Source organism: Anomaloglossus baeobatrachus, chromosome 6 (assembly GCF_048569485.1).
Source record: "Anomaloglossus baeobatrachus isolate aAnoBae1 chromosome 6, aAnoBae1.hap1, whole genome shotgun sequence".
NCBI lineage: Eukaryota > Metazoa > Chordata > Amphibia > Anura > Aromobatidae > Anomaloglossus > Anomaloglossus baeobatrachus.
Window position 1 is genome coordinate 69,437,123 of NC_134358.1, and position 16,649 is coordinate 69,453,771.

A 16,649-nucleotide genomic window follows, 5' to 3' on the forward strand; every position below is an offset into this window, starting at 1 on the left:
AACCAAAATCAGACCCTATTTGTTGCCTCTATGTCTGCATCCTACTTTAGACCAGGTTCCATTTTTTTCAGAACTGTTTCTCTAGTAATGTTTATTGGTCACTCATATAACACAGTAATATCATCTATTTTGAAAGCACAGGACACACAATTATCTACTTCAAGATATAGAGCAGAGATATCATTCTCTGTCCAAGCAACTGGCTTAAAGGGGCTTAGATAAGATTCTTTTTTTTACCCAAAAGAGCGCCACTTGCACATGCAGGCCGAGTCTGGCATTGCAACTCGGCTCCATTTTGTAGAATAGGACAGAGCCGCAGTACCAGACACAGCTACTGACCAACGGCCAAGATGCTTCTTGATAATGTAAATAAATGCAAAAAATCCAGTATGAATTATTGTGACCAAGAAACATTTTCTGACACTCCTTCAGAATAAATACAACTACTGAGCTTTCTGACAAGTCCTGTCTCTCATCCTTTTCTCCAAAATGGGTTTTGCCAAAATTACAAACTTGGCTCTGCTTCTTGGATCCTTGGACATGTCTCACTTCCGTAAAACTCCTCCGTGATTTATAATAGGTTAATAAGTGCTGAAAAATATATCTTCTGCTGGAAAAAAGAAAACATTGCATGCAAGCTTGATCTCCGAAACCAGAAGGGACCCGGGTCTCGTCTTCCAAGCTGTACCAAATGCTTTCTTTCGACAAGATACGCCTTTCTGAACTTATTAACTGCTACAACGAAAAAGAGCAAGAATCTTGATTCTGAAGTCAAATAAAACAAAACAAAGAAGGAAGGACCGTATGATGACATGGACCCGCTGCTGGTTAAGCAATGTCTGATGAGGACAAACAAAGTTCTCACTCTGTAAGAGAAGACGTGATTGTTATGGGGGTGGGGGTGCTCTATGGGTTAAAACCAGGCTTCCTGAACAATGAGAAATAATCACAAAACGAATGCAGTTAAATACGGTTAGTAAACAACGTACAATGGCATCCACACCATTATATCCAGCAGAGAATATAAGTAGTGTGCCAGCAGTCGGAACGTTAGTATCTACTGTTAAAGACGTGATCAGCCAAGAATGACAAAGAGACTGGAGAGAGCTACTGGGAAAATAAAATGGTGATTCTGTGGGGAGCGGGGAGGGAGAAGGATAGGAATTAAAACTGAGCCATTGTTGTTTTTTTTTCACCTCGATAAGGCAGGTGAAGGAGGGGCTGATCTTCCCGTCATTAATGAAGGCATGGACCTCATGAGGTTCGAGTCAGGGCGTTCGGTGGATCGGGAGCGGCAGCTGATCCGCTCAAGTACAGGCCGTTGTTCGGTGGACCTGGATCTTTGATATGGGTGTCTATCTGCCGCTTCGCAATTCCTGTAAACGTTAGTCAAAAAGTCGCTCAGTTGACCGTCTGTTACATTTTCAGGGAGGAGAAGATTTATATGTATTCACGTTTCTCTTGACCCAATATTATTCAACAATTAACATTAATCAAAACAGCAAAGAATAAAGAAATCACGATTTTACAGAATAATAAGTCATCATCATTCACAAAAAAACATTGCTTGCCCATATAACTGTGTGTTCAGAAGATACTGAGCTGACTTACGATAGAAAGGGAATGTATCACACGAAAGAACATTTATAGTCAGCTTCCGAGTATGCATGGAGCACCGGACCTCATAAGGGTCTACTGAACTGGAGTTTATATGGCCTATTATAGTATGGATGGAGCTCTGGACCTCATAAGAGTCTACTGAACTAAACCACAATCACTGGAGGAGTCGATATGGATTCTCATACTATGGATGGAGCTTTGGACCTCATAAGGGTCTACTGAACCCAACTGCAATCACTGGACGAGTCTATATAGGCCATCATAGTGTGGATGGAGCTCTGGACCTCATAAGGGTCTACTGAACCCAAATGCAATCACTGGAAGAGTCTCTATGGGTCACCATAGTATGGATGGAGCTCCGGAGCTCATAAATGTGTACTGAACCCAACCGCAATCACTGGAGGAGTCTATATGAGCTATCATAGTATGAATGGAGCACTGGACCTCATAAGGGTGTACTGAACCCAACTGCAATCACTGGAGAAGTTTATATTGGCTATTATAGTATGGATGGAGCTCTGGACCTCATAATGGTCTACTGAACCCAACCACGATCACTGCACAAATCTATATGGGCCATCATAGTATGGACGGAGCTCCAACTTCATAATGGTCTACTGAACCCAACCGCGATCACTGGATTAGCCTATATGGGCCAGCATATTATGGATGGACCTCCAGACCTCAAAAGGGTCTACTGAACCCAACTGCAATCACTGGATGAGTCTATATTGATCATAGTTTGGTTCATCTGAATCGACCTATCATTATTTCTAGTTTAGTGTGGTTATCAGCACCGAAAAAATGTCAAAAACTGAAATTATTGAGTCTTGTATACGCCAATGGTGCCAAATTCTCATACACAAAAACTAAAAAAGGCCTGATGTTGGCTGATGGTTGCCCTAACTGACATTGAGTACACAGTGTAATATCTACATGGACATAAAAGTTTTTCCACTAAAAGATCACAATTGTCAAGGCCCATTTAGACAGAATTAACTCTCTCAGGAACACTTGTTTCCAAATAGTGGCCTGTCAAGAAAAATCTGGCAAACAAGCAAAATACTCAAAGTCGGTTGAGATTATTTTTGAGCTTGCTTAAAAATTATCGTTCTCGGCAGCACATTGACCTGTGTAAACAGTAAAGGCTGCTTTACACGAGTCGATCTATTGTGCGATGCATCGTTGGGGTCACGGATTTTGTGACGCACTTCCGTGATTCGTAACGACATCTCCTCATGTGACAGCTCCTTGTGAGTCCAACCGATGCCTAATCGTTTGAAATTCGGCCATCGTGTACTCATCGTTTAATTCCATAAAATCGTTCAGTTTTGTCTTCATGAACGACACATTGCAAAGTGTGACACCGTGTAATCGGCCATCCTCGTAGTTGTTTGTGACGTCAGTAAACGTTCAGGACGTATTTGTGGTTTTAAATAATCACGCCTAATCTAATCGGATTGGTTGTAGCAGATGCGTTTTGATTGGTTATTACTGGTATAAAATACGGAGCTGAAGTCATGATGTGTGAACATTCAGCCTTGGCGTCATGCACAGTGTTTTATAGTGCATTACTCCTAATTTTTCTTACGTTTGTTTGTTCGCTGGATTTTCCGCCCTCACTCCTTGTTATCCCTTTTTTGTGGTAAGTTGTTATATGCCAATCTTTCCTTTTTGGATCAAAATCGACATTAACCAGACCACAAACAACAAACAAGAATGATGCTAAGGACACACGAGGCAACAAAGACAGATGCAGAAGAGAAACAATATATATGGGATGTAACCAATCAACCACATTAGCAGAACTGGATTGAGCAGGTCAGAAGAATTCAGGGCGTGCAACAATCCAGACAACGTCACGGAGGGCTGTATAGTTTGCCTAATTACGCCCATACAAAAGACAGATTGACCAAAGGAAAACATGTGTGAAGCCTTTTGGACGTCCGCCATGGCCAATCAATATATCGATGAGCGCTTTGTGGTCGTTTGACATCACTCAACGTGTGACACATGGACAACTACCTATCAGCGATACAAACCAAAAAAAAAAAAAAGACTTTGCCAAATAAATCTAACGATGGATTGACTCGTGTAAAGCAGCCTTAAGTGTGCTGTCGAAAACCACGGTTCATCCAACACCTATCTAAATTGTTTATGAGGGCTTTAGAATTTGTTGGGTAGAAATTAGAAGAATGGAAAGCCACTGTACTTGGCAGGATAGAAGACCTTCATTAGAATAGAGGTTCGGAAAGTACATTTTGATTGAGTAGGGCGCTCCAATTAGAATAATTTTCTGTTCACATGATCACATTGGTGCTGTCAGATCTTCAAGACAGAAAATCTCTATAATTTTGGTATCACAAGACTGAAAAAAACCCAGGTGCAATAAATGCCATTGTTTGAGAGTTGATGTGGGGCGGATTATTGGTCATTTTCCAAGTAGATGTTCTGCAGGGTATCATGTACCCAGGACTCTATTGCTCTTAAAGGACCCATTTGTCACTCAGCACTAAAGGGTAAAAATCTCTTTATAGAGTGCCTTCATTTTATATCCTTACTAATTGCAAAATGAAACATCACCCTTGTGATCCTCCCAGCATGTACCTACAGCAAGAAATCAGAAAATCACCATCACTCTTGTTGACTTGATGTTAATTATTTTGGACATACAATCGTAGTGATACATTCCCTTTAAAGCGGATCGGTCACCAATCCTGACGGATCTGTTTTAGTACGTACTTATAATCTCAAGAAATAAAAAAGAAAGAAAAACAATTCTAGAACATGTTTTTCTGTTCCTCCGTTATTCCGCTTAGAAATGTGTGAGTAAAGTGACAATTGGGTGTTGCCAGCTGGCGGTATGTCTGTACATACTCTGACACTCTCCAATCACGGCTGACTGTGAGGACACACCTTTTTGACTGGACGATGGTAATATCTAGTTGGCAATTAGTTCATAAATTTCTAGGAGGAGCGGCACAAAACTGAGTTTGAAGAAAACACGATCTAGAATTGTTATTTCCCGGCAAATACAAGTTTTCACTAAAACAGTCAGGTCAGAAGAGGTGACGTAGCGATGAGCGGCCACTACCATGCTCGGGTGCTCGGTACTCGAAACGAGAAGATGGATGATCAGAGGAGTGCAACTCAAGTACCGCATTATAATGGATAAAAGGGGAAATCTTCCAAAAAAATGCTCAAGTTTCCCATTGACTTCCATTATACTCGGTGCTTGAGTCGCGCCCATCCGATCATCCAACTGCTCGTTACGACAACCGAGCACTCGAGCATGGTAGTGCCCGCTCATCACTACTAGCTAAATATTCTCTTTAAACAGACAAACAATATGTTATTTTTCTTTACAAATATAAAGCAGAAGAGTAGCTGTTCCAAAACATGACACATGTAGTAATAGTTTGCGGTATAAATAAGCCACTATTGCATTACTGGGGTGGCAGCGGTGGGGGCGATCGGCTGACTTTTCAAGGCAATTTAGCTCAAACTGGAGAAGAAAGGGTTAAAAGACCGGGTTGCTGTGGAAAAATAAAACCAGTAAAACCTGGATGGCCTGCAATATGATTTATTTCAACGCGTTTCGGAGAACAAAGTCTCCTTTAGGATATTCATCTTTGATATGACCTGAAGAAGGAGACTTTGTTCTCCGAAACGCGTTGACATGAATCACATTCCAGGAGCATCCACTTTTTACTGTTTTTTCCACGGCAGCGCGGTCTATTAACCTTTTCTTTCCCAGTTTGAGTTATCCTGTACTGTGGACTGCGGCAGCCGTTTTCTACGCGGTTTAGGGTGGAGTTGTGACTCTCTCACAACCATTTTGGGGTGACCAATTCCACATTTATCCCTATAAGTAATACCCTATATGCGCCATTCTGTTTTTTTCAGCTTATTTTCTCCCAAGGCAATTTAGCGGTAGAAACAGAATATCATCTCACCATTCAACGGAAATACTTTTAATTCTGGAAGATCACCTAAAGTTAGGTTTCTGAAAGTAAACACCCCTAAACTTACCTTTTATACAGTACATACTCCACAGACACAAGGCACCAAACGGCCAACCTTTGTCACAGGGGTACATGCAATACAAGTACAATAATGCAAGGTGCCCTATAATAGAAGGCATGAGCCGGGCATGGTATATAGGTAATATAGGGAATGGTTATGTCTCCGTGCTACAATCAGGGGTCTAATCACCAAACTACACCGGGATGATTCTAGTTTTATCACCTGCAGCTGGAAAGGGATTTAAGACAATGTGAATCCGGTTTCTTTTCCTCCCTCTGACTACTGACAACTACAAAGGACCTGAAGAACTGACTGTATTCATTTTGCTTTGACTTTCAGTTTTGTTTTATTGTAGGATCACAATGGGCTGACATGATGGAAACAGCAGCAAAAAAGTGGATGAGATTTTAGCAAATTTCATCCATACGTAAATAATCCGCAAGAAAACTGACTTCTGGTGCAAATTTTCAAGGGAACCTGTCACTTTATTCCTGCAGCCCAAAACGCGGCCAGCAAGAATCAGTCAGTGGCGGCACAAGGCGGCCAGAGCGTTTCAGAAAAAATATACTTCAATGATCCAGCCGGGTACCGTAGCCAGAGCCGAGTCTAGTCCAACGATGCCCCCCAGCCGGCTTCTCCCAGAGCCACTGCAGGAGATTGACCAGTTTCTGCAAAAGCGAGAGTGACCTGTCAATCAGCTCTACCAGATCTGAGAAAAACCGTCCGGGGGTAAAGCCGGACTGGTCTCGTCAATATTTAACCGTCAGAAGGGGAAGAGGAACATCATATCATAAAGGGGTTGTCCCCTACACTGATATTAGCCACCATCCATAGGAAAGATCGTCAGTCTGATCAGTAGGTTTCCAACACCCAGCACCACTAATCAGGTGTTTCCAGTTCTTCCATGTTTAGACATGCTGGTGGATGAGGGAGTAACCTGATTTAGGGTACTTTCACACATCAGGCATTTCGCTGGATTGCCGGATCCGGCACACTCCAGTACAGTGCAATACTGTACAATGGCAACGCAGCAACCTCCGGTCACACGACAGCATGTGACCGGAGCATGTGACTGGAGCTTGCCGCGATGCCATTGTACAGTATTGCACTGCACTGGAATGTGCCGGATCCGGCAATCCAGCAAAATGCCGAATGTGTGAAAGAACCCTTAGTAGAGCATGTAGTGGGGCAGAGGTGTATCCAGAATAGAGACCTGTTTGAGAAAGTTTTAATAAGGCCACACTTAGGTGCTGTATTACTGTCCCATTCCACACCACCAGCTAACGTATGAACAACCAACTTTTTCTTGCATCCTCAATAAAAGCAAAAGAGGGCAGCAAGGCCATATGGCAAATTCTTCTACTTTGTCCCTTCCTATAAGGGAAAAGAAGGTCCCCATCCCATCTCTATGGCATGAACAAGTCCTTCCCCTATGTTTGCTAATATTATAGTGGCCGTGAAGAAGTGGAGCTGTTCCTAAGGTTGTAGTATCCATTGCTGGCCAATATTAGATTGGGCACCCTTCTTCGTCGGCTCCATCGCAGCATCTCATCTCTAAAATGTATACACTTACTAATCGGTCTAAATCGACCTAATTTATGTTTTTTTCATTCTTATTTTCCAAAGAATGTGAAATTAGAAACATTTAAACATATTTCACCCTCCATTTGTGCTCATACAATGGGAGTGGTTTATGGTTTTAGTTTTTCATGGATAACTGACCCTTCTAGGAACCGTGACCTCACCAATTCATCATCCTAGGGGTCTTCAAGTGAAGCAGTCATCAGGGATAAGCCATTTTACCATTGTACACATACCCTTGGCTACGTTAGCCTGTCCCGCTGAAGATTTTCAATTACAGGGGTTGTCCGGCAAGAATAAAAACTTGATGTGCTTGTGCTAATGTCAAAATGTGCGTCAAATGCTCAATGTAATATACTTTTAGCCTCAGTTTCTCTATGGAGCTTCTGAGTATGTTCGGACGCAGGAAGGAAACTCCACCACCTCTCAAGGTTGGAATGTGTCTTGGGAGGCTTACAATGGCTATGACATCCACCTCCTATGCATAGTCATGTTAGAGAAGGGGGCTGGCTTAGGAAGTATCTAGTAGCCACTCCTCTTATTCGCTAATCACATCAAGTTTTTTTCTAGCTGGAAAACTCTTTTTTTAGGAACATCAAAACCCTTGTTACTAAAGGCTTCCATACACATTAGGCTACAGTCGGCCGAACTCGCCAACAGTGTAATAGGGATTACAGCCTCCCGAATCTTCCCCGACAGATGAGATGGAGGGGGAAAAGGATCCTGAATTCCAGCAAACTAACAAATCGCTCTCCGTGTGAAAAGCCGCCGCCAGGCAAGGTCTCTTTCATGGCGCTCGGCCGAGTCAGGGAAGATAGCGGTCTGCTAAGGCTACTTTCACACATCCGGATTTTTGCTCTGCGGCACAATACGGCGTTCTGCAGAAAAACCGCAACCGGCTTTTGTAACGCCGGTTGCGTTTTTTTTTGGCATAGACTTACATTAGTGCCGTATTGTGCCGCAGGGGCTTGCGTTCGGTCCGGTTTTTGCCGCATGCGGCAGATTTAGCCGATGCGGCGGCCGGATCGAACGTTCCCTGCAACGTTTTTTGCTCCGGCAAAAAACACCGCATCGCGCCGCATCCGGCCGCTGCGGCGCATTTTTCAATGCATACCTATGGAGGCCGGATGCGGCGCGATGCGCAAAAAAACGCATCCGCTCGCCGCATGCGGTTTTTCCCACTGCGCATGCTCAGTAGCATGCCGCAACCGGAAAAAAACGGACGGGCCGCATGTAAAAACTTATGCAAAGGATGCGGTGTTTTCGCCGCATCCGTTGCATAGTTTTCAAACCGGATGTGTGAAAGTAGCCTAAATGATCCTTTCACCAATAGCTATCTAATGTGTATGGGGGCCAAAACAATTCAATGATTTCACCAGTAAATAAAAGTTTACCATCCCATGAATATTGGTTCTGTTGACAAAATGGCTACGATTCATTATTGATACTTGAAAAAAATTTTTTTAAAAAGTTGCTGCCTCAAAATTATACAATATGGCACTCAACAACAACGAACACAATTCGGAAGTATGGAAACATAAGGAAATCTGATAATATGTGCATGAGACAAATGGGCCATATCTGACTATGCACTTGAAGCTGGATTAATTCAATACTCGTTCAATGACTGCAATACCAGACACAGCCAAAATAGAAGAGTGGCGCTGATTCTGATTAAGGGAAAAAAATGAGACACCTTTTTATTTTCTATAATCTTGGAGAACCCATGTGTTACTATTAGGCCATGTGCGCACTAGAAACTGAGTTTTTCTTAAGGAAAAACCGGACCCTCTGAAAGAATCCTGCGGTAAAAAACCCCACCAAAACCGCAACGAGATCCGCATGCGGTTTTGCCGCGGTTTGGTGGGGTTTTGGTGCGGAATTTCTGCGGTTTTTCTGCAGGTTGGTCCCTGCGGCTTTTTACCAATAATTAATGGCAAAACCGCAGAGATCTGCAGAAAAGAAGTGATATGCACATTAATTCCGCAGCGGAAATTCCGCGGGTATATCCGCAGGTATAAAAAAAACGTAGTGTGCGCACAGCATTTTTTTATACCCATAGGTTTTGCTGGGGAATGACTGCAGAAATGTTAGACACATTTTCTGCAGCAAATCTGCAGCAAATCCGTGGTAAAATCCACAGTAAGGCCCTGTGCGCACTTGCCGTTTTTTGCCGCGGATTTCCTGCGGTTTTGCTGCATGTTTCGCTGCTTGTTATGCTCATAACATCTCTGCAGTGATTCACCAACAAAACCTATGGGAAAAAAAAATGCTGTGCGCACTAGGCAGATTTTGACAGCTACATGTTTTGCTGCGGGATTCCCGCAGCAAAAACAATTGCATGTCACTTCTTTTCCGCACATCGCTGCGGGATTTCACTCCATTGACTGCAATGTAATCGTGAAATCCCGCAGGGAATAACGCAGGCAGCAAATTCTGTGCGGTTCATTGCGTTTTCCTGCGTTATTCCCTCCGGTATTTCGTAGTTTACCTGCGGTAATGTACATCGCTGCCTGCGGTTTGCAGGGAAGTGATGTCATTATGACAGGAAGAGGAAGCGGAGCAGAAAGTGAATACACACACATCACATCACACACACAGACATAGAACACACACACATCACACTCACACACAGACAAATAGAATACACATACAAATCAAACGGACATATAGAAAAAAAAACACGCACACATCACAGACACAGACATAGAACACACACACATCGCACTCACACACAGACACAGACATATACCAAACACATAGAAATCAAACAGACATATAGAAAAAAAAAACAAGCGTGCTCCGCTGTATTTTTACTGTCCAGCCGAGGTAAGCACACAGCGGCGGCCCGGTATTCTCAGGCTGGGGAGGACGAGGGGCAGGGTTAATTCCCCCCCGCAGCCGAAAATATAAGCCCGCAGCTGCCCCGGGACTGTCGCATCCATTATGCAGCAGTACCGGAGTGTCCCCGGCTCTTCCTGTTGCCGTGATGCAGTGGCAAGTCAGGGTAATATAAGGAGTTAATGGCGGCGGATCGCCGCCACTAAGTCCAGGCTAGATCATGGCAGCGTCTATGGGACAGCTGACATGATCAACCTGTAAGTAAAGTGAAAAAACACACACACCGAAAAATCCTTTATTTTAAATAAAACACAAAAAAGCCCCTGGTTCACCCCTTTATTAACCCCCCCGAAACACACAGCTCCGGCGTAATCCACGTCCTGCGATGCTTGCATTCAGCTGCGACTGATACACAGCGCTGAATGCAGCCTCGCACCGAGACAGCAGAGGTAACCACAGGGCATTTCCCACGGCCGGTAATGTGAACAACACACTACCGCTCGGGTGAAATGCAGCGTGTGCTAACAGGGACTCTATCTATCTATCTAACTATCCCTCTGTCTTCTATTCTGTATATTTATCTATTTATCTGTCTGCTATCTATCTCAGAAGGAAATTACTTTTTTTGTTTTCAATGTGCTTTATTGCATTGAATGCATTAAAGCACATGTACCAACCCGCATGCGGCAATACTGCGGTAAAACCGCAGCAAACCGCATGCGGTTTTCGGGTGCGGATTGCCACATTTTTTTTACCGCGGGTGCGGTAATCTTCCAGACCCTGCGGAATTTTCTTAAAAAAATTCCGTCTTCCAGTGCGCACAGGGCCTTAATCCGCAGCGTGTGCACTTAGCCTAAAAATCAAAAATATTTGAAGGACAGAAAGGGGAAGAAAGCAGAATCATTGAAATGCTATGTGACCACGTTGAGTATTTGGTTGAAGACATTTCTGCACTGTTTCTGCATCTCTTGGCAGGAAAAATGCAGCGTTTCTGATGCATTTTTGCAGCATTTGCAAAGCATTTTTGCACAGTTTTCTGAGCATTTTTGCAGTGTTTTAGGTGAGTTTTTGATGTGTTTTTGGTGAGATTTTGCAACATTTTCAGTGTGTTTTTTCCCATGTGTATTTCATGCATTCTGGGGTGGGAAAATGCTGCAAAAACGCTGAAAGAATTGACACGCTGCAGAATTATTTATGTACCAAATCTGCAAAGGGCAAATAAAAGAACATGTGCACAAAACTTCAGTTTTCTCATTGACTTTGCTGGTGTAAGGATTTGCATGTAGTTTTGTGCCAAAACTGCATTAAAAAGCGTATAAAAAAGGGGATAAAATCACACTGAGTTTTAGGCTATGTGCGCACGTTGAGTTCTATTACGCAGCGTAAAATAGTCACTGCATGTGCGTCTCAGAACGCAGCCGAAAAGCTGCGTTCTGAGACGCATTCGGCAGAACGCAACGTGCGCACATTCCTGCAGAATTCATGCATTCTGGATGCTTGCTCTGCCATGGGAAAAGCATCCAGAGCGCACATTTTTGACAGTGCGGTCCCACTTGGCTCTGCTGCATCCCCATAGACTTGCAGCAGAGACGACTGGGACCGGAATGTCAAAAAGAGCACATGGCTGGCTGCGGGAGACAGCCGCGCGATCAGAATGAACTCGGATGAACTTCACCCGACTTCATTGTGATCGCGCGGCTCTGTCTGTGTGCCGCGGCTTGATTTGCGGTCACAGGTGAAGGACTCACCTGTGACCGCAAATCTGAGTGACTGCAGTGAGCCACTCGATCACCGGTGCCGTCACTCAGATTACCCACGGCCAGCTCGAGTCCTCCACCCGAGACCTGTGGCCGCGGGTAACTGAGAGACGTCCCCGCACACATCCCGACATTACCACCGACGTCCCCGCACACATCCCGACATTACCGCCTACATCCCCGCACACATCCCGACATTACCGCCTACATCCCCGCACACATCCCGACATTACCGCCTACATCCCCGCACACATCCCGACATTACCGCCGACATCCCCGCACACATCCCGACATCCCCGCACACATCCCGACATTACCACCGACGTCCCCACACACATCCCGACATCCCCGCACACATCCCGACATTACCGCCTACATCCCCGCACACATCCCCGCACACATCCCGACATTACCGCCTACATCCCCGCACACATCCCGACATTACTGCCTACATCCCCGCACACATCCCGACATTACCGCCGACATCCCCGCACACATCCCGACATTACCGCCGACATCCCCGCACACATCCCGACATTACCGCCGACATCCCCGCACACATCCCGACATTACCGCCTACATCCCCGCACACATCCCGACATTACCGCCTACATCCCCGCACACATACCGACATTACCACCTACATCCCTGCACACATCCCAACATCCCTGCACACATCCCGACATTACCGCCTACATCCCCGCACACATCCCGACATTACCGCCGACATCCCCGCACACATCCCGACATTACCGCCGACATCCCCGCACACATCCCGACATTACCGCCTACATCCCCGCACACATCCCCGCACACATACCAACATTACCACCTACATCCCTGCACACATCCCAACATCCCTGCACACATCCCGACATTACCGCCTACATCCCCGCACACATCCCAACATCCCTGCACACATCCCAACATTACCGCCTACATCCCCGCACACATCCAGACATTCCCGCCTACATCTCCGCACACATCCCGACATTACCCCCGACATCCCCGCACACATTCCAACACTACAACCCTCATCATCACCGCACACACACCGGCATTACCTGAGTGACGTCCCCGCTAACAGCGCGACTCACTTCAGTTTCTGCATGGAGCGGACAGGATCAGCTGTGTTGTACTGCCGCTCCGGTCAGCTTCATGTAGCAGAGCTGGATGTGTCGCGGGACCTCGTGGATTACGCCGGACCTGGAGATGTGTTTGGGGATTTTAATAAAGTGGTGAAAGAGGGTGTTTTTTGTCTTTTATTTCAAATAAAGGATTTTTTGGGTGTAAGTGTTTATTTACTTTCACCAGGTTAATCATTGGGGGTGTCTCATAGACGCCTGCAACGATTAACTAGGACTTAGTGGCAGCTATGGGCTGCTGCCATTAACTCCTTATTACCCAGATTGCCACCGCACCAGGGCAGTTCTGGATGAGCCGGGTACAGTCCCGGGACTGTCGCATCTAATCCATGCGGCAATTCCGGGCGGCTGCTGGCTGATATTTTTAGGCTGGGGGGCGCCCCATAACGTGGGGCTCCCCATCCTGAGAATACCAGCCTTCAGCCATGTGGCTTTACCCTGGCTGGTATCAAAATTGGGGGGGACCGCACGCCGTTTTTTTTTAATTATTTATTTATTTATTTTACTGCACTACATAGACCCGCCCACCGGCGGCTGTGATTGGTTGCAGTGAGACAGCTGTCACTCAGCATGGGGGCGTGTCTGACTGCAACCAATCATAGGCGCCGGTTGGCGGGGAAGCAGGGAATACGAGATTTAATAATGGGCAGCCGGCATTTTCAAAAGCAGGAGAAGCCGCCAGAGCAGTGTGACAGCCGTGCAGCTGATCGGTGAGTATGAGAGAGGGGGTAGAGGGAAAGACCGACAGAGAGAGAGAGAGAGACAGACCGACAGGGAGATACAGAGACCGACAGACAGACAGAGAGAGAGAGACCGACATTACAACCAATACGCACAAAAGAAGTGACATGTCACTTCTTAGAACGCATGCTTCGGGCAGCAGCCGAAGCGCTGCGCTCTAATACGCCACGTGCGCACGGCTCCTGCATAATCTTCAGAGATTATGCTGGGGACGCAGGACGCATGCAGTTACGCTGCAGTGCAGATCGCAGCGTAACTGCATGTAAATACGCAACGTTGCACATAGCCTTATCCCTTTACAAAGCAGCAGTAATAGTGTTATCCATTGAATGTGAAGAACGGTACAATGTGAGCTCTATACAATCATCACACATAAGAGGAAATCTGTTTGTCGTCCCGCTATGTAACATAAGGGTTGAAAATGGTACTGGCTGATCATTTTTCTAGATAGACCAACTTCACAATTGTTAAGATGACTTGTACGTGCAATCTAAAAGAGACTACATAAAGCAAATGTAACACATGGCAAGAAGAAGATGGAGGGAGCAGTTTGTGAAATCAAGTGCAAAGCTTAATGGAAACCAACTAAAAGCAACCGACCAGATTTGGTGATTGTTCATTGTTTACAACATCGGTGCCAACATCTGCCACTCCAGGCAATGACCACGTTTCCATTTGCACCCGTTTCCATAAAAACCCGCACCCCCCAAGAAATAGTAATGTTGTTTTGTTACCCACCGCTTTCTATGGCACTGCTCTGTACTTACCCTTGGGACTCAGCTGAACCATTGGCTACATGATCTGCCCACGCACTCGCACCATTGTATAACCTTTACCATGCAGCCAGAATGAAAAATAAAAAGTGTTAAAATGGCAAACAAAACATGAACATGAAATGGTGCAAAATTAACAAAAAAATGTCTCTATGCAGCAAAACACTGAATGATAGCCACATTTTCTGCAATTTCTATCAATTGTGAACTTAAATAGGTCATAGCAACCAACCTTACAATGTACTTGTTAGTAAAAATTCTCTCTGTTCATAAGAACGGAAGGATTTTTAATTCCTTAGTTCACAGCTTGTTGTTTAGGTGGTCAACCAGCCACCCTGCAGCCTATCAATGGTGGCTGGTCTCCTAGGCAAGAAGTGGAGCATTGACAAGCTCTTTGCTATAGAACTTGTAAGCGCTCCTGTAAGGCTGTGTGAACACGATCAGGGTTCACAGGGATTTGGACGCAGCGTGTTTTCACTGCGTCCAAACCACTGTTGTGTAGTACAAGGACAAAGGATGGGATTTCTAAAAATCCCATGCCCACTGTGCTTGTTTTTCCGGCAGAGAAAACTGACCTGCGGTGCGGCTTCCCGAGCCGAAGCATGTCAATTCTTTGCTGCGGAGACACAAGTGTTCTCCACAGGGAGATGGGGCCTGGTGAAATTACTTTGATGAGTTGGGGCCTGGTGAAATTACTTTGATGAGTTGGAGCCTGGTGAAATTACATTGATGAGTTGAAGCCCGGTGAAATTACTTTGATGAGTTGGGGCCTGGCGAAATTACTTTCATGAGTTGGGGCCTGGTGAAATTATGTTGATGAGTTGAAGCCCGGTAAAATTACTTTGATGAGTTGGGGCCTGGTGAAATTACTTTGATGAGTTGGGGCCTGGTGAAATTACTTTGATGAGTTGGGGCCTGGTGAAATTATGTTGATGAGTTGAAGCCCGGTATAATTACTTTGATGAGTTGGGGCCTGGTGAAATTACTTTGATGATTTGGGGCCTGGTGAAATTACTTTGATAAGTTGGGGCCTGGTGAAATTACTTTGAAGAGTTGGGGCCTGGTGAAATTATGTTGATGAGTTGAAGCCCGGTGAAATTACTTTGATGAGTTGAAGCCCGGTATAATTACTTTGATGAGTTGGGGCCTGGTGAAATTACTTTGATGAGTTGGAGCCTGGTGAAATTACTTTGATGAGTTGGGGCCTCGTGAAATTATGTTGATGAGTTGAAGCCCGGTGAAATTACTTTGATGAGTTGAAGCCCGGTATAATTACTTTGATGAGTTGGGGCCTGGTGAAATTACTTTGATGAGTTGGGGCCTGGTGAAATTACTTTGATGAGTTGGGGTTTGGTGAAAATACTTTGATGAGTTGTTTTGTTTTGTTTTTTAAATTACTTTGATGAGTTGGAGCCTGGTGAAATTACTTTGATGTGTTGGGGCCTGGTGAAATTACTTTGATGAGTTGAAGCCCGGTGAAATTACTTTGATGAGTTGGGGCCTGGTGAAATTACTTTGAAGAGTTGGAGCCTGGTGAAATTATGTTGATGAGTTGAAGCCCGGTATAATTACTTTAATGAGTTGGGGCCTGGTGAAATTACTTTGATGAGTTGGGGCCTGGTGAAATTACTTTGATGAGTTGGGGTTTGGTGAAATTACTTTGATGAGTTGAAGCCCGGTAAAATTACTTTGATGAGTTGGGGCCTGGTGAAATTACTTTGATGAGTTGGAGCCTGGTGAAATTACTTTGATGAGTTGGAGCCTGGTGAAATTACTTTGATGAGTTGGGGCCTGGTGAAATTACTTTGATGAGTTGAAGCCCACTGAAATTACTTTGATGAGTTGGGGCCTGGTGAAATTACTTTGATGAGTTGGGGCCTAGTGAAATTACTTTGATGAGTTGGGGCCTAGTGAAATTACTTTGATGAGTTGGAGCTTGGTGAAATTATGTTGATGAGTTGAAGCCCGGTGAAATTACTTTGATGAGTTGGGGCCTGGTGAAATTACTTTGATGAGTTGGGGCCTGGTGAAATTACTTTGATGAGTTGGGGCCTGGTGAAATTACTTTGATGAGTTGGGGCCTGGTGAAATTACTTTGAAGAGTTGGAGCCTGGTGAAATTACTTTGATGAGTTGGGGCCTGGTGAAATTATGTTGATGAGTTGA

General features: G+C 44.9%; 1 protein-coding gene across 50 annotated transcripts in view; it reads right to left on the reverse strand.

The window, feature by feature from the left end:
* Positions 1–16,649, reverse strand: part of RIMS2 (regulating synaptic membrane exocytosis 2) — a 990,720-nt gene that overhangs the window by 240,273 nt on the left and 733,798 nt on the right. For 31 of the 50 annotated variants that reach the window (XM_075353016.1, XM_075352970.1, XM_075352974.1 and 28 more), the window contains 2 exons: positions 14,479–14,541; positions 1,197–1,376 (listed from right to left, as the gene is read on the reverse strand). The exons of 6 other annotated variants lie outside the window; for them this stretch is intronic. In XM_075353016.1, coding sequence (XP_075209131.1) covers positions 1,197–1,376; positions 14,479–14,541 — 243 coding nt within the window. The remainder of the gene's footprint in view (positions 1–1,196; positions 1,377–14,478; positions 14,542–16,649) is intronic. 13 more of the 50 variants (XM_075352986.1, XM_075353017.1, XM_075352983.1 and 10 more) reach the window with 2 other exon arrangements.